General features: G+C 36.8%; 1 protein-coding gene across 1 annotated transcript in view; it reads right to left on the reverse strand.

Annotated features, from left to right (window-relative positions):
• The window catches only part of SEL1L (SEL1L adaptor subunit of SYVN1 ubiquitin ligase), a 34,127-nt gene that overhangs the window by 14,250 nt on the left and 840 nt on the right, over positions 1–19,037 (reverse strand). The window contains exons 2-13 of the mRNA XM_074910059.1: positions 12,500–12,537; positions 11,931–12,153; positions 9,592–9,759; positions 8,879–8,984; positions 7,136–7,298; positions 5,291–5,344; positions 5,151–5,210; positions 4,467–4,548; positions 4,001–4,155; positions 3,197–3,253; positions 2,174–2,242; positions 836–913 (exon numbers count right to left, since the gene is read on the reverse strand). Coding sequence (XP_074766160.1) covers positions 836–913; positions 2,174–2,242; positions 3,197–3,253; positions 4,001–4,155; positions 4,467–4,548; positions 5,151–5,210; positions 5,291–5,344; positions 7,136–7,298; positions 8,879–8,984; positions 9,592–9,759; positions 11,931–12,153; positions 12,500–12,537 — 1,253 coding nt within the window. The remainder of the gene's footprint in view (positions 1–835; positions 914–2,173; positions 2,243–3,196; positions 3,254–4,000; positions 4,156–4,466; positions 4,549–5,150; positions 5,211–5,290; positions 5,345–7,135; positions 7,299–8,878; positions 8,985–9,591; positions 9,760–11,930; positions 12,154–12,499; positions 12,538–19,037) is intronic.

The following is a 19,037-nucleotide window of genomic DNA, read 5'->3' on the forward strand; positions in this document are numbered from 1 at the left end:
CATAGAAAGGTGGGGCATTAATAGCTTATTCATCTTTATTTTTTCCAAGTTTGAGATATTATGGATGCTACAGAAACTCAAAACTACAGGAATTCTGAGAAACTGAGATTGGTAGCTGTCCTGTGGGCTGCATTACTGACCACTGCTTCTGCAAAATTACACTGTCAGAAACTTTCAGTGAATGTAGGAAATCAGCCAATTGAGAGATCCTTACTGTAGGACAGAGGTATAGAACAGCAATCTAATTGTGGAATGCAAGAACCATGAAGGCAGTTATCTTACAACAGTCCCTTCAAAACTACACCTACTGTGTTTCTCATGCTAAACATCTTTCCTGGAGGACTATTCATGCTACCATAAGGGATAGGTGCAAGACAGACTGAAGGTACAAACACCCAAAACCCAAACACTCCAATAAGATGAGATGTAAGCCCAAAAAACATAATTACTCACTGACCATGAAACAGAACCAAAATAACATAGTATCAGTGCACTGTAAGTTTCTGCGACAAGACAACTTCAAATTAATGAAAATTAACATTTAACAGAATTTCAGGCTATTTAGGTGTATAGTATTTCATTTCATGCTGATGCCAGCATTCAGGAGAGTTAGATTCCTTGTGCTGATTATAGATTCATGAAGCACCATGATCAGAACTGGAGGCAGCTTCTGACATCTTAGATGACCAGGATTTAATTATGGGCTAAATCCAGGACAGAAGATGGGAGTAGGTATAGGAACATGGAAGTGCACAAAAGGAAGCATCTGCAGCATTTCTGAGCTAATCAACTTTTTAGTGCATATGCTGTATTACTAGCTTACAGATAACCATACCATATCGGCAGCTTTCTTGAAATACTGAAGAGCTGTTTCATTGCTCTGAGGTACAACATCACTTCCTTCTGAGTACATCTGAAAGAGAAAGGCATTATTGGAGAACAGCTGAAGAAGTCTGTTTAGCATAGAGATTATGAAGCATCTTCACTTTGCATATGAGTCTATTGTACTGTTAGACTATTCTGGCTATTGCAGTACTGACTAATCATTAATGAACTTGCCCAGAAGCAGAAAACACATCTGTTGTAAAACTCAAATTCTGATGGTTTAACTTTCTAATGAAGAATGAACTGCCCATAAAAAGTTTCTATGAAAATACTCTTCATTTTTGAGTTCTACCAGCATATGGTAAAGAATGCATAATCAGGCCAAAATCATGTGATACCAGTGGAAGTCAAAATACTTGAAAACAAAACAAAAATTGGTTACTAAACCCTGTTCATTAGCATTTATCAGATATAAAACATCCAGTCACTAGAGAAAGCAGGAACCTGTGATTTTTTTCTGTCAGGTGCCTAGACCGGCACATTATGCTATTTTTTCATGCTCTAAGGACATGAATTTTGCATCCTCCTCAGCAGTGACAGCCTAAAAAGACGTGCTAGGGCTGCTGCTTATTGCAGCCTAACCTTAGAGGGTACTCAAATGGAGTAATAAGGCTTTAGCTCCTCACAGAGTGAAGGTAGCCTGCAACCTAGATCTCAGGCAAGTGACCTACATACCTTTCTAAGCAGTAACACATTAACATCACCAATAGCAGCTTGTCAGTCATGTTTTAGATTGAAAAAAGGACTTAAATCTGAGGAAACAGATACAACAGACCACCTTGCAGATAAACTCGGGCTTTGGTTCAGAGTAGATGCAGACCTATTGGCAACTCTGACTCAGATGCCTCAATTCTCTACACAGAGTAAGAATACCTATGTCCCTCCCCTTTCCTTCCTGAACTTAGTATTTCTTGCTAGGCAAAGTTTTGAGAAGCCCAGTTTTTCCCCACCCACTGTACAGAAGAGCATAGTGGCCTACTCCACCACAAATATTAAAGGGGGTTTTTCTAACTATTTAATTTAAAAAAAAAAACCACAAAACTAGTTCAAGCACTACACAGAAAAAAAAGTTCCTAAGGGAAAGAAATTCCTGAAGGAACAAACAGAAAATTTAGACAAGACAACTGCACCACTCAAACCTTGCAGGACAATTCCAAACAGTAGCAAAAGAGAAGTACTTAGATTCCAGCATTCACGTTTTAGACTGCCTGATATTGGAAAGTAGGAAATTTGTTATTTTTCATTGAAAGGAAGTTAATTGGCTTACTTTTGAGAGTTCATATCTTACCTTTCCTAGAAATGCCATAGCATGTGAATTGCCAGCATTAGCTGCTTGATTGAAGTACTCAAATGCTCGCTATAGGGAAGAATATAAGTATTTTAGCCACCATGACTGTGATTTGAGTACCTTTTCTTGCAAATGGAGCAGAGGCAAGCAAGTTGTTTGCCAAGTTATCAGGTTCTTCTGGGGAAAGGAGTTATCCATCCCCCCTAATTTAATATAGGTAACAGGGTTCCCCACTTAACTGGAATATAGTGTAGCAATCCCTCTCAAATGCAAAGAAAAAAATATTACAAGTGCTACTATGCACAAGCTACACAGGTAAATCTTACTTCCTAGTGTACCCTCAAATGCTGTTTAGAACAGATCTGCCAGTTCCTATTCCAGTTTTACACAGAGCTTGGTTATACTCATTCTGACCACTTGATATCATCACTGAAGCCTTCTAGAACAGTCATTTAAGCTATTTTAAATGTGAATAATTAATTTCTGGTCGGTAGCTGAGTGAAATAATCCTCAGGACTGCACACCCTCACAGCTCTCAATTTTTTCAATACATACTTTAAGAAAAGGTTAGCTATTTTAACTTCTATAAGCAGTAGCTAGGTTGGCTTGCATCAGCAGTTCTATTTTCTATGCACACTTAACCTTAGTATTGAAAGTTACAGTTTTGTCTACAGAAGCAAAATATTCTTGCAAGCCACATAAACTAGACTATCACTGCTAATGTACACACAGTGCATCATGAAGATTCTACTACATGTACAAAAGCTCAGCCAGTTTCAAGTACTACTTGATGGAAGTGTGTTCTCCATTTTGGACTTCCTCATTTCTAAGATATTAGTCTTAAACTAATTTTGTAAGAAAATCAGCTCCATGTACTAGTCACAAAGTTTTATTGAACAAGACTCTGAAGTCATTAAATAACTTATGGTGGTACTTAAATACTTCTGCTTCAGTGTGGTCTCAGCTATACTTTCTCCCCCTCTGCCAAGTGTAATATGCACCAGAGATATACAGAAAGTGCACCTGATGATTTTGCTCTACTCCTCTTCCTCCATGCAAATGCAACTGTCCAAGGCCGACCTAAAAATAAATTTTACATTTCAAGTAAGTCACTTTTCCCTAGAAACTCTCTTTTTCTAGTAATACAGATGCCATTGAGCTTATTACATGCGCAAAGACAGACCATATCAGAGTTAAAAATGCCACAAAATCTGAAGGCACAGATTTCCTTCAGTAACTACAGCACAGTCCTATTTTTTTGCATTAGTTTAAGCAGAAATTTATCCCAGATAAAAGTCACATGACTGTCCTAGATACAAAAATACTGTTGATTTGAATTCTGCCTACCTAATTCTTAAGTCATATATGACCAAGCTGAATTGTGACCATTTGTCTATAGTAGTGCCCTCCCCTCCTGCAATGTGTGTAGGACAGGTCCAGTCTGTAGCATGCAGAAGTCACATGAAAGCTGTGAGAAACTGAGGTCCCCTAGCAGGGCCAGTTCTTTTGATCAAGGCTTTCTCCACAACATCTAAAGCTATGCTTAAAGAAGCCTGGCTAGTTTCTAGTGAAAGCCAAGATCCTCTTTCTTAAGATACTAAAGCTGTAATGTTTTGGACTTATTTTCTACAAAAATTTCCATTTTTTGTCCAAGTTCTACCTTAAACACAGTAAAGTATTATCCTCTTCTCATAAAAACTAATCAGGAAATAGCAGCCAGATTGATTTAGGAGGAAGAAAGCTAAAGCTCCAACACCTTCCCATATTTCATAAAGCTGTTCCTTTTCTTGAAAAACTCTGCATGCCATCAGGTGAACTTAATCTTACCTGGGCTTGCACATCTCCTTTCTCTGCTAAAAACTGATAATACTGAATCAAGTCTTCTTCTAGCATCCCACTTGCCATTCCTGGATTTTCTACTTCATCTGCTAAGCGAATTCGCTGAACCACTGTGCCACCAGTCAAAGAAATGTCACTAGCAACTGGAAAACAGAAGAGATAAATTTACAGACAGTTTTGTTCAATACACATATTACACTGCAACTTAGTAAAAACAGACCTCTACAGAGCTTCAAACTGTTACTCGGAGAGAATGAATTACTTCAACATTCTCTAAGAATTAAAGACAGTTCAATAGATAAACATAGCATATCAGGAATCAGAAGCAAATAGCTAACTTGTCTGACAGCAGAAATCCTCTATTTTTATACTACTAGTGTTGATAGCACTTCTAGTATCTTCTAGGTGAATGATATAGAAAGTCAATTATTTTGGCCTAGTAGAAAGTTTTTACCATGATTAGCTACAAGTCGGTAGTGAGTGAGAGCAGATTCACAACTTTGAAGGACTCCTATCCCAGCCCAGTACCGGTAACCCTAGAAAGGAAAATATAAAAGCTATGGGACTACTGGTTATCTGACAACATACTGCTTGCGAGGTTACAAACATTTTTCACATTACTTGAGCAAGATTTGACAAAACAATAGGCAAAACAAGTCTACTGCATCTGCATTAAAAGCAACTGACTGATACCATTAAGAGTTAAGCATAGTCAATATACTTCAGATATTACTCAGGAAAAAGCAAATAAGCAGAATGGTATTTATGGGTGAAAACCTAAAGCCTTTTACTTACACATGTTGCACTTTGTCTTAAATCTCACAATACTGATTAAAACAGCATCTTCTGTAAAGATCTCTGGCTTTCACAGTTCTCATTAGCCTATAAAAGTTAAGAGTCTGACACTTCTGCTTTAAGTCAAGAAATTAAACATGGTCCATCTAAATTCATAGTGGTATATGGCTTAAAATGAGCAGACTTTTCCTTAACAAGGAATAAGGAAGGTACTATTGCCCACTCAGCACATGCACGATGATCTAATATTTGGATAGTGTATTCACATGAATGCAAATCTTACACTAAAAATTTAGGAGTATAAAAAAGTTCTTGCATGTGTAAGGTTAACTATATTACTTACCAAGATCATATGGGCGATCAGATTTCCTCCTAAAGCTCCAAAAGTGTAATACACCAGGGCCTTAAAGCAACATCATTGGTTATTTAATGTGTGCATTCAAGATAAAATACAAGAGCACACACTGAAGATTTTTAAGTTACCTTAGCTTGACTAGAATTGACTCCCAGACCAGATGCATATAGAAATCCAAGAGCCTAAAAGTAAAATAAAGTTTGTTAGTACATCCTTTGAAAAACGCTTTCCTGGAATATGTAAGAAGTCAAAAATCAGTTCAAAGCTGCAAGCATGCCAAGCTCCACCTTCACTTTGGTACCTCCTGTAGGCCCTTCCCTGTGCCTTTTGAAGTATGAAGTTTCTAAAATAATCAGTTGCCTAGGACTCTAACACAAATACATCTCACCAGAACTAAGTCTAGTGGATCAAATACATGGAAGAAACTACTACCTTGCTGAATGACAAGTGAAGATCCAAAGTCCTGAACAGTAAAAGTATGCCAGTTTGAGGACCCTCAAGCGAAGATCAGCATTGTGTGTCAGGTTATTGATGTATCCTATTTGTCTCATACACCAGTGCAAGCATACATGAACCATAAGCTTCCCTAGAAGAATCTTATACTTGATTTACTAACATATCCTATGAATTTACTGTTTTGCATCTGTTCTGCCATGGGTTAGTTGCATTTATGACTATAAATATAAGCAGTGAGAATGCACAGAACTGTTTGGCTGAGTTTTTTTCAAAAGCTATTTTTATTCTTAAAATTTACATAATTACCGCTCTATCTGTAACACCTGTTACAGCTATGTGGCTCAGAGGAGAAACTAGTAGCACAGAAGCTAAGAGTATATATGAAGGTGTCTACATTTCACAATGTTCTAAGACTATCCTAGGCAATTCTGAAAGCAAACAAGAAAAATCACCTCATGAAGACAGCACTGAATTCCAAACCAATAAAAGTCAAGGTCTTCATTGAGATATAAAGCATATAGAGAAAACATGTTCCTGCTTCTATGGTAAAACAGCATTCCAACAATAAACAGGAAATAGCAGGAGACTTGTAGTCAGTGAGCTAAAAGAAACTGGGTAATTCCTAAAGCAGCTGACACTTCTAAAACAAAAGAGAACTAAACAATAAGTATATGCAAATATTGAGACATTAAAATTGGTAACACCCACATTTTGTGACATTACATGTGAACAATTACATATAAACAATTCTATAATGCTCAGAGGCACATGCACAAAGTGAGTCCTGTTTCACTAAACAGCTTTCAAGATTCCTGGGAGTTTATACTTACTAGATTATAAACTTATGTGTTTATCTACCTATCTCAAAGACAAAACTGCAAATGAAAAGCCACAACATCCCACATAAACCACAAGAAAAAAGCAACAGTTTCAGACATTTGTTGGCTGGAATCAGCTGTATCTGCCTGTTTTTTGACTTACACATCCAATCTAGTCAGTCATATGACAGATAAGAAATTACATTAAAAGACCACCACCATATTATATTACTGGTAGTTTAATACTGGTTTTCTAAACTCAAAGAGAAGACCTGTTTCCATGTGTTTACCTTGAGGGTGCAAGTGCCATTTGTTACTGCACGCTCAGTAATACTAGCAGCGTGCAGAAGCCAGGTAAAGCAGAAGCATTTGGGGACAACTTTTGAACCAAAGCAAGGCACTGGTGAAATTTAAAAAGGTAAAGGCAATGAGTAGTTAGGATTGTAACACGCTTAGGCAAGCATTAATAAAATACAGTTCCTGAATCAGAGGCCAAATCAAATGTTTTACATCAAGTTTTCAAACAATTTAAAAAAGCAGCACTCTCTCCTGTCTTTTTTAACTAGGCAACAGATACCACTTACTGTTCTCATTCTATTCTGGATGAAAGAACAATCTATAAAACCACCTTAGAGTAAGTACAATCTATAAAACAGTTTATAAACTTAGAAAAACTGTAGAATCTAAGGACATACATACCATTTGTCCTTTAGGAGAACCTTCTTCTGTTAGTTTTTCAAATAGTTCTTTTGATGACTGGATGTTCTGCTTCAGGTAATCCCCAAACAACAAAGCATAAGACACTTTCTCCATTGCCTTGGTATGATTCATGTCAGCTGCTTTCAGAAGATATTGATATGCTCTTAAAAGAAAAGAATTTCTTAAGTCACCTTGAGGCAAATAAATAGATTCCATTCATAAACCTGAAGATTCCAGGGAGGTGTTCTGCTCCTTTTAGCCTCTATTTTCTACAAATGCATCTACCTACAGTCATTTGTTCCAGTTCTGAAACAATCTATGCAACAACTTTATGATTTAGCTAATAGACAAACTGGATTTTAATGTTCACTTTACTCCATATGCAAAACAGTATGCATTTCCACCCCTGTAAGATATACAAAGTTTTTAAGGTCAAATGATCATGTTTTTGTAACAACAATTTTAGGTCCTGTACTAGTTATCCAGTAGGACCACTAGTCTGACAGCTTCACAGAACATGACAGAAAAAAGATGCCTCAAAAAGACTATGGAGTCTCTTTGATTTAAGTACAAAACCGTTCCAATGAAAACACCAAGTGTTGGGTCCAAGACAACTGCATACTTGATCAATTTGGGGATGAAACAGTCATGCTAACCATGAGAAAGTTCGCTGAAAACTCCCCTTTATTTCAGCCTCAAAACCTACAGTAGTCCTCCAAAGCAATTTCACAGCAGCTGGCTTCACAGCAGTTTAAAAACCTGTAACCTTAAACATTGTTACACAGTACTGTCAAGCATGTTTCAGCTTGATTTCTCACAGACCTTTAATACCATTCCAAGATTCTTTACCTCTACTCCTTTCTATTCCCAGACTTGTTTTCTTTCTTTAGATATTGTCTCCCTTTGTCTTTGACCATGCATGATGGAAAACCTCTAGCTGTGTTTCAGTTTCCCTGATACATAAAGTAGAAATACACTCCCTTATTTCCACAAACAAGTAACACGGTAATAAAACTCAAATAATAACCAGCAGCCTGAAGTCACCACTTACTGAAGCTGTCAACGTGAGTACCAGGGAGTTCTAAATTAACACAGCTATTCTTAATTATAGTGATAAGCTGACAACTCTTTTGTCAGTAATTTAACATATACAGAGTAGAAAGTAAGCAGACCAGAGTGAACAGAACACTCAATCTACAAGCATTACCCTTTTCTCTCATACAATGTTAGAGTTTTAACAATTTGTTGAGATTAATTTTAATACTATTTTTATAGTGACTGAAAATATCAGAAAGCAGGAACAAAAACTGAGTAGGAGAAGAAATGCTGATTTTTCCCACTTAATCTTTGAAGCAGAATGAGAAACAGACCATAAGAAACATTTGGAAGTGGACAGTTATCTTGTATCACATTCTCAGTTCGCTTCTGGGCAACTGCCATGTATAAATTGTGGCTAGAGAACTGCAGCACCATCTTGCATTAAGTCAATGTTTTGATGACACCCACTCTTTAGAAATGAATTTTACACAATTTTTAGTGGAATCAGAGGAAAGCAGGCCTAAGTTTGGGTTTTTTTAAATACCCTGAAATTACTATTTATTTTCAGTACTATTACTGTGTAGTTTGATGCTAAGTCCAATGAAGTGCAAAGTCCAGAGCAACTCATTTAAGTTATTTTTCAGTTAAACCAGGGTGACCAGCCATGTCATCCTTCTCTTGTGGGGGTGGAAGAGGTAGACTTACTCTTTCTTCTGAGACTTTTTACTGCTTTCATTAAGGATTTTCATTCCAGTCTGATAAACATCCTCAGCTTCTTGCATCTGCCTTCTCTTATTAGACTGCTCTTCAGCTAAAGAAAAAAAGACTACATTAAGAACTCCAATTACACAGTTTCTCAAAACTCCTATTTGTTCTAAAGAGAACATACAACCAGAAACATGTCTCTGAAGACCAATAAACAACACAAATAATTACAAAAAGCTGTTTAAAGGAGGCATTGGGTATCTTCGTAGACAGTATCTTCTCATGTGATGTTTCTCATGTACAAGTTTGCTGTTAAAATATTCTCTTCATTGCTCCAAAGCAAGCTGTGCAAGGAAAAGAGGTTGCTCCTTCAGGAAGATGTTTCCTAGAGAAGGGTTGCCTTTGTGCAAGAAATCAGTGAATATAATGGGAAACACTGTCAAAGCCCTATACTCCTACAGCCTCAGAAGACAAGATTTTTCTAGATGTCTCCGCTGCAAGATCTCCCAAATAGCTTTGGGAAATGGCATTTGCATTATAATCTTTTCCATCATGAGAACTCTGCCTTTACAATTACTTGTATATCACAGTATAAAGTGTGCATTAATATATGACAGGGACTTCCAGACCCTGAAATAAAGGGCATTAAGAGGACTGAAAACACTAGCTTAAGAAAGCATTCCTTGGACAAGAACAAGACATCAGTTACTTACTTTCACAGAAGCCCCATTTTTGATCTTTCTTGTAATCATAGGTTGTTGCACACCAAAGCCTGCCATCTTCCCTCCCATCTGCAGTGCACTCCGCATACTCCTTCTCCATAAACAAAAAGGGAAAATGGCAAGGTTCACCATCTGCAGTGCCTCCAATAGCTCTCAAAACTGAAAATACATACCCAGGAATTAGACTGTTTTCCTTTACTCTGCAAATTAAACTAATCTACTACATAAAGGAAAGCTCTCTTTTGTTGGTTTTAATTTCTATGAACTACATTTAATTAAGTTTGCAGTAAAATATCCAAAGCCTGAAAAAAGCAATTATTTTTTTCTGAACAGCACTTAAATATTATTCTTATTTTTAATTAGGAAGTGAAAAAGAAGGTATATGGTTTCTTATATTCCTTAGTTCTAAGCAAAGAAACTATTTTTGTTTAGACTGGAGAAAGCAAAGCTCAGTTACATTTTTATTGCCTACCAAAATAAACAGCCCTTCCTTTCTCTTCTCTGCACTTCCTTCCTCAGGCAAAAGAATACCCTTGAAGAGCATTCCAGTGCATATATTCAGACAAGATCACAACAAACATTCACATTGCCAAATGTGATACTGAAAGTACTTAAATATCAACAGGGAGTACACTTAGAACATACAACTGTAAGAAGAGACTTAAAATAAATCACTATGAGCCCAGTCATTTTCTATTGTTGCATATACTTATACTGAAAACTTTATTTCGCTTTGCCAATATATTTAAGTTGCATTCAAAGTTCAATGCCAATATATTTAAGTTGCATTCAAATTCAAATTCACTAATAAGAAGAGAGCAGGACAACTTTTTCATAAGGTTAAAAGCCTCACTAAGTACTAATTCTAAACTACCAAAGATGAAACATTTTTCTGCTCAATATCGTGCAAACTACACATGGGAGCTTTAAGAATTTTTTTTTTTTTCCATGCATTCTCATGACCATACATAGCAGCCAAACTGTATTTAGAATAGCTTTAATCTCCCTTAATGTGGTCCTGTCACCAGTAACTCGTTCAAGACATGCAACACCTGTGTACCTGAAGTAGATTCCTGTCCTGCTCAGTTAAAAAGTTTGCCAGTAAAGCTGTCCTTTAGCATTTTTTTTTCCTGCCAGAATACAAGTACTCTTACTTCAGAATTGCTTTTTAGATAAAACCAGCAATCCTTCCACCGACATCGCTTATTTACTTCAAAAGAGGTTCCAAAAACTGCACAAGGCTTAAATTTATATTTTTTGAAAGTAACTCACAGTACTTCTAACAGACAAAAACCTCAGTTGCCAGGGAGCAGGTTACACCTTTCTAACAGGAGATTAAAAGTATCTTCAAGTTTACTTTTGAAATAGACTGCACTGAATAAATATGGCGCTTAGCTCACTGTTTTGTGGCAGCAAGCTATTTAGTGGATTTTATATACCTTTTTCCTGTACAACTACACACCTATTGACAGAAATACTTAATCCTATTACTGAGTTTTTATGAACTATATACTAGGTCTGCATTAATAAGGAAGGCTTATTAGAAAACACTGAATACAATGAAGCTCATTTCATAATTCCTGCTTTCTTTTGACATTCAAATCTGAGTTGAGAAGATAGACAAATACTACCATGCAACATGTAAAGGTGTAGATTAACTTTATGGACAAGTGAAAGGGAAAAGTCTTTGCATAGGCTGCCATCTAGTTATCATCCACTACTAACTGCAAGTCAAAACAAAAATCTCATTATATTTCTATTAGTACTAGAATTTCCTGGGAAGTTAGGCACAAGGATAATGTTTTACCTATATTAAAAAAGTTACTGAATTTTGCATGCAATTTAGAAGTTACCCTAAAGCTCCCAATAGCATCCTAGGAAGCTTGTCTTTGCATCACAATTTATTCGTTCCAGAAAAATGACTCTCCAGGCAAAGAGCCAGCAGGCTGAAACACTGATGCAATTTCTCCTTTTACCATTGGTATCCATACAGAGAGCACAGTATGTGTACTTAAGTCCTATCTGAAGAAATCAGGGCTTTCTCCATTTGATAGTTACAGCTTTCCAACAATATGAAAACAAGAACAATTATGGAAAACCCTTTCAAATGCATCTAAAAATAACCACTCAGATTTCAATCACAATATATTTGAAAACATTTTGATGTTACTTTCTAAGGGAAAAGGCAGAAGTTAAGCAATTACCATTCCATAAAGGTTAATACACTAGTTACTTCGTATGTTCAAAATTACTATTTGTGTTCATCCACATGCCAAAGTTACTCAGATGCATCTTACTTGCCACTTGTTCAAAAGTCTGCAGGCAGTTACCTGGACTCTGTATTTCTGCTTCTTCTAAATCCTTATTTAATAGATTTGACATTTCTAGAGAGTTCAACTCTTCCAGAGAATTCTCTTTTTCCTCCTCTTGACTGTGAAAGTTCTCTTCATCCTCCGACTGAGAATCCGATTTCCCCGATTCAAGGAAGATCTGACCAGCTACCACTCGGGTTCCCGTGGAATGGTCCTTTACCTGGTCCTCTGCAGATAAAGTCTGAAAGAAAGCAGCCGTATAATTTAGAAGATTAGAAATTGAACAGCAGCAGCTGATAAAACAATCATTACTTTTTAAAGATACAAGTAACATACTAAGTTTATATGATAGCATTAAAAGTAAGTGGAGCTACCTCTGTCAGCTCTCACTGACTCTACCCCTTTCAGTTCTTTTAAAAAATTTACAAAAATAAAACACAACATTAATTCTTCTGATGCTCAAAAGAAATCAATGAGACAGCAAGAGTTACAAAACAGTTTAAAACAGGAATCATCATAGTTCTGAATTTCAAGACCTTTGCTCTCACTCCACAGGAAAAACAACGTCTAGAAACTTATTTCCTCACCTTTGACTCCAGTGATTCATCTTGATTTCCCTCTTCATCTACAAGAGATGTTATAAGTATGTTACAAGTCAGTAAAAATAGTTTCTATAAGTAATTTCCTCAAAAATAAAGGTAAGTTTAGCTATAATGCAGCACTGTGGTTCTAATGCACTTCAGAACTCATTAATATCATCAGGAAGAATCAGATGTTTCACAGACAATCCTCCTCTTCCTTAAATTATGCCAACACAACCGTGTCCCCAATACTGGAAAAAAGCGGGGAATTTTTCTTTAAAAACCCCAATAAATCCTCTAGATTACTACACGGTGTGAGTTGTTCTAGTCCAACTAAACTACTTAAAAAGGTATGGAACAAGCGAAAAGAGCCTATGGAACCTAACATCTTAGTCACCAAATCAGCTTTCATATAAACAGCTTCAGTAGTGGCCACAAAGTTACATTAGTATCACCCCACTTAAACATTTTCTTTACAAAATGCCAACTCATTTTGCCTGACCAGCACATTCAAACCTTGATATAGAGGTCTCTTCAGAACTGTGAGAAATTAAATTTGTCTTTAAGATACTGTTCAAGAGCTGCAAGCTTTGACTAACTGTCATCTGTATCTGAATGGGTTATGTTATGTGATTAGAAAGACTGGAAAGAGAAAAAAAATGATAAAGAAAGGCTGTTAGGCAGAGACCTAAAGGAACTGAGGTGAAAAGGAAGGAAAGATAAACAGAAAAGTTTGTGACAGTTTTACCACTGTTTTGTAGAATTGCATCTCTTTTCTTTGTTACTGTAACCTAAATGGGCTACTCACTGTGCTTTGAACAACTTGCACTATCATCACAACTGAAAGACTCCAAGATAATCACAGCTGAAATGTCACTGTTCCTAGTCATCAGTATCTGATACCACCTCATTTAGGTAACACAATCCCCACCCCCCTTTGAAAAAAGATGCTACAGACCTCCCTTTCTCCAGCACACAACTTGCTTATACAGAAATAAAAGACCAGAATATAAACAGATGACTAAGCAAAGCTGCCACTAACCCCTACTACACTCAGAAATCCCCCCCTTTAGACTCTGGCACATGTAAATGCCTTATAGCAGTGGTAAGCCACTGACAGGCTGGAGACCTGCATCACAACGAGAAAAGGTACCTAAACTGATACAATTTAGTGCCCTGTACTTGAGATATACCATTTACTGTGTTATGGTTAGCTATTAAAAACTACCTGCATAAATACTGAATGCCAGCAAAACTCTCTAAAAGTTTATAGAACTCTGCTGACTTTCTGTAATCACTTGGCAGTAAGCAAAACTTGCATACTTTTCATCCTCATGAAAGTAAAGTGTCTTATCAGAGATAAATCATCTCTGAAGTGACAACTACAAACATGACACTTTATTAGTTCATGTTTTGTAGACTAACAGAGCAACTGTGGGTATTTGCAATGAAAGGGCTAATCTTGTAAACCAGATTCCAGAAAGCAATTTCCACACCATTATTTGAAGTATAACCTTTGATTAGAACAAGTAAAAAGATGAGGATCAACTTTAAGCTGTAACAGCATAAAAAAAACCCACAAGTGCTAAGACTTGTAAGCAAAGCTGCAAAACTAAGGTGACAAGAAGTTTTACAGTGTAACTGAGACAAATGCGTAACAGTCTGTTGAGCATACTGAAGAGGATGTAAAGCTCAAAAAGTCTGACTGCCAGCAGACACAGGATTAAAAAGGATCTAGAATACTCAGCGTGGGTAAGTATCCATACCCTACAGGTCCAAAAATGAAAGCATGCAGAGTCCCTCAAAAAGCTAGCGGAGACAGCAAAGAGCACTCCAGATGAAACAGGCCATGCAAGTAGCAACCAAGACAGTGTAAGAACAAACACCAGTTTGGAAAAAACACAGCTAGCTCCATTTTTGGCAGAGATCACAGCGCTTATCTTGAGGAATCTAACAGATAAGGCTGATTGTGGTAAGTCATAAGGACTTCTACTGCTGAACTTCAACACTTCACATCACCATGTAACAGTTGGGTTTTAAATACAGTAAAGTACATATGCATTTAGGATACTTGCTGGTTCTTTCTATTTTGAAACTGAGATAAATTTGAAGTTACCATATTTCCCACAAATTATCTACTATCCTAAATGATTTTGATCTAAACCCAAATGTTACCCCTACAACTTCAAACTCCAAAGTTTGTCAAGAGATTCAGCCATGCTTCTGGAGTGGGGGAAAACTAAGGCAGGGTTAACCTACCCAGTAGGTTGTATGCTGCTATTCATATAGATATAAACCACTTATACAGTACCTGTTACTGCAGTAACAAACATCATGTTTTAACAACTATACCAGCTAGGGCATTTGTTTTTGTCTGCTCAAGATCAGCCTATATGCCTGACAGCACTAGATCATTCTAGCTTTTCGGCAAAGGCTTTATTAACCGATTTCAATTTCTGGAAGGTTGTCTTCTCAACAAAAAACCACACAAGGTCAAATATAATTAGGGCATAATATCCATGCACCCATATCAAAGAAGAACTTTATTGCAACTTCATATGCAAAGCAAAAGGCTTACTAAATTCAAAGGCAAGAGACATCTTAGCAACATAATGTAGAGCTCATTAAATGTTTGCTTTTCTTCCTATTTCATTTCTATTGCATCATTTAAATTCTCTCTGAAGGAACCAGCTTTGTTATTAAGAAGTTGTACTTGAATAATTGTTTTCAAAATAGTGGTTCCAAAACAGCACTAAAGCAACAACAAAATTTTAGTTTAACTGGTTTTAGCTCTGGGACTTCTTTCTTAGTTGGGCAGATGAGGTTGCAGTGATGACTGATAATGTGACTAGAAGAGGGATTACTTGAAGCCTTGTTATTTCACAGAGCTGCTGACTAACATGTACCCACTACTCATAGAAGTATGCCTACTTCTAAGAAACAGTTAAGAAAACTACTCTGAAAGTGTTAATGAAAGATCTATGGAAGGTCACTGTGACCTAAGCACAGCTTGTTAGTCAAGGCTCAACTACTGAATAAAGTCACAGATGTTACGTTTGTGCACCTGCTTCAGAGATTAAAGCTGATAGTTTAGTTTGTTTTTCCAGTTAAATTAAAAAAAGTAACTGTTTGGTTTTTTTTTTTTTATTTGGGTCTTTTACCAAAGCTGCCTAATTCTATAAACCCCTTCTGAAAAGGCCAACTGGAAATTAATCCTACTCTTTGTTAAACAAATTAGAGATGCAATGATATATTAAAAGGGAAAAGTAGGCAAAAAATATTTGTGGCTGAAACAGGCAGCTGACATTGTACAGAACACTTACAAACAGTGCAGACACTGCTGGGTGCTCTCATGCCCAGCTAGGATTCTAGAGCACTTCACTGAGTTAAACACTTGTTTTAACCATCCACCACTTCATATATAATTAAAATCAGCTTTAAAATGTATTAATTTTTTTCCTCAATTAGAAAGATCAGTGTTCAATCAGTCTATTCAAATATAGCAAAAGTACTCTGGCAGCCTATGCTAGAGAAAAAGATCTGACCATATGCTGGATAAAGATCATACCATTTTGTGAGAATTACCATTTTCAAGAGAGCACTATGGAGAGAGGGGTAGAAACAAGAATAGCTATGCAGTGTGATTCAGCAAGAAAAAAGTCATTAGCTTGACAGACCCCATCAGTTCCAAAGTTTTGCTGTATTAGAAGAACTAATCAACTGACAGCCTATATAAAGCTGAGAGACTGCTACTACCTGACAAGAAACACTATTAGTTTCAACATTAGAATAGTCACTCACCTTTGGGAAACAGCCAAAAATTCAGTAAGTGCAAGCAGTTGGCAATCTCCCAAAGCTTTGATGAAGCCCTAAGTGATCACTGTAGGCAGTTTCCTTTCAGTTTTTGCCAAGCACTTCAAGTTTTGAACACTATCACAACAAAGGAACAAGTAAGAGTTTGCATGGTCCAGAGCAGTGATCTCCAGAGTAGTGATCTCCAGAGTGTTCACACTCCCCAGAGTGTGTAACAACCCATGGGGTGCACCAGCCAAGCCACTGGGGGTGCGGGAAGAAAATACTTTTTTTTACCATTAATAAATAAAACTTCTCAGCACAGTGTTTATTTGACCTTTATCTCCTTTTTTAATTTATGTTTTTGTGCATGTTTTATGATGTACATATGTACAGTAGTACATACATGTATTTTTTATAAGTTAAACACTGAACATGCATGCTCAATTTTTTTTTTCCTGAAAGGTGCATGAACAGAAAAGATTTGGCAAAGACTGCTTTAAGCATCCACCAGAGATTGTAATATTTTTAGTTATTTCTTTTCATGTTATTTTTGTGCAAGTGACTAATTAGACTTTGAAAGACAAACCCTGTTTATCCTATTCTTGTAGGAAAAAGGAAATCTTAAGAAAAAAATTACCTCAGATTGCCTCTCATCAGTTTTTCAAGTGTTAAATTCAGCACAGAGACTCCAGAGCAAAGATGCTATTCTTATTACATGAACCTCTAAAACATGAGTGAGTTAAGCAAAATCCTTAAGCAGCATCTATTCAGCAAGACTAGTTTCAAAGTATTCTTGGCAGCAAGTAAATTGTTCCCAGCTACAATCTGTGCAGCATATTCATTTTAGTGCAACTACATGATTAAGATATAGGTCAACCCTCACCCTGAATACAAATCTTTTTCCAGTCTCTTTGCAATTGCTGGCTATTTACAGAATTTACTCTCCAGCAGTTCCTCTGTAAGAAATGAGATTCCCTATCAGGCAACAACTTCAGGGAATGTTTTTCAGTTAGGTAAGCAAAATCAGAAGGGTCAGGGAAAGCCATTGAGCTCTGTCTTTTGAGAGAATAGGTACAGAAGTTTCCTACAAGTATGTAACTGTAGTGATTTGTCCTACCAGTTAATGAGACAATATGAAAACCTCTGCCTATCACTGAAGTTAGTCATGGATGGTGCCGGATAATCAGAGGAAGAATCACCTCCTCTCTTCAGGAAGAAAGACAATTACCTTTTAGACTGTGAACAAGGGGGAAAAAAAAGAATCAAATAATATTGGGAATCAGAAAAAATAACAGATTTTTTTTCAATGGTCTTAAGATCAACAGAAGACAGCCACTGCTGCCGTGATAAGCAGAAGATAGCCAGCTTCAGCTGGAACACACACAGTAACTATATTTTTTTAGCTGCTTTTGCCAGTTCCCCATGGACTCCTTAATAGTCTTTCCCCAGCCCCCAATGTTCAACTTCTTCATAATCTGTACTAATATTGTATCTTTAAAAAAAATAGCACCCATTTTTTTAGGCCCAAGTTTTCCTACATTCACCTCAAGTTTTCAATAAACTGATTTAAGCAAAGCTTATGACTAGAAAGTTAGGGTTTAAAGCTGTAGTTAAAGGAGTCACTACTAGAAGAGATCCTCATTAAAAACATCTGAAGTCAGGAAATGTAATACATTTTTACTCATCCTTCTTAAAACCTCTTCCTGCAATGTACGCACATTCCAGATGACTTTTTCCAGACCATACATTAGGAATGAACAAGTATTCAAGGAACTATTTAACACAGTCTCTATGCTTGTACCAGACTCTCTACTAGAGAAAGTGGTGCTGTTACTGTAGGAAATTAAAACATCGATGAAGTGACGACAACTTATCTTCTTTCAGAACGATTCTTGACAAAAATTGGAGTAACAAAGGTCTCCCTGTTATAATCTTCTGCCAAAAGTTGCACTCCAAACACCCTTTCCTAATTAATTCTGGATATTAATAAACAGTTTTACCTCAGTAGTCATTTAAGTTTGGCAACGGCCCCTAGTATTTCATGTGCTTTCTTGGGCCTACTAATTGTGTTGGCTCAATTGACTCTAAACATGTTTTTTTAACAGATTAATTGAGCAACCAGAACGTCATATTCACAAGCACAACTTTGTGATAGTGGAAAAGCAGTCAAGACAGAAGAGTTGCATGCTAGCACAGTCACAGGTGCACACTTGACACAGTTTTGCCACCTAAATTCTACATACACAATGGTTCATCTGACATGAACAATCTCATCTCACTTAGCTTTTTTCTTTATATACACTGTGAGTGAGAACACACCACTCTGGGTATATCTCTGGCTTCACAGAACATCTATGTATCTTTTCTACACCTTGGTAAGTGCCCTGATGGCTTATAACATTACCTCCAAAGCTCATATAACTACGCTTGATATCCAGTCTGAACTCCCCTAACATAACTTTAAATTTCAGCTTCCTACAGAATACATGAAAATGAACCCCAAACCACAGAAACTACGTCTAGAGAAAACGTTGTTACTTCCCTGAAATATTGTTGACAGCCTAACTGCACATCCCCAGAAGGACTGGGTAAGGCTGTCTATTAAAGGAATGCTCTCTGGCTTTAGAAACACTATATAAATAAATGCATTGTGCATTTCCCCCACCCACCCATGGTGGAAAGTGGGTGTGGGAGGTAGAAACCCCAGGAAAGGAAGTTGACAGCTAGAAGCACACAAAACCCAAGCTGC

The sequence above is a fragment of the Athene noctua genome, chromosome 6, assembly GCF_965140245.1.
Source record: "Athene noctua chromosome 6, bAthNoc1.hap1.1, whole genome shotgun sequence".
Classification (NCBI taxonomy): domain Eukaryota; kingdom Metazoa; phylum Chordata; class Aves; order Strigiformes; family Strigidae; genus Athene; species Athene noctua.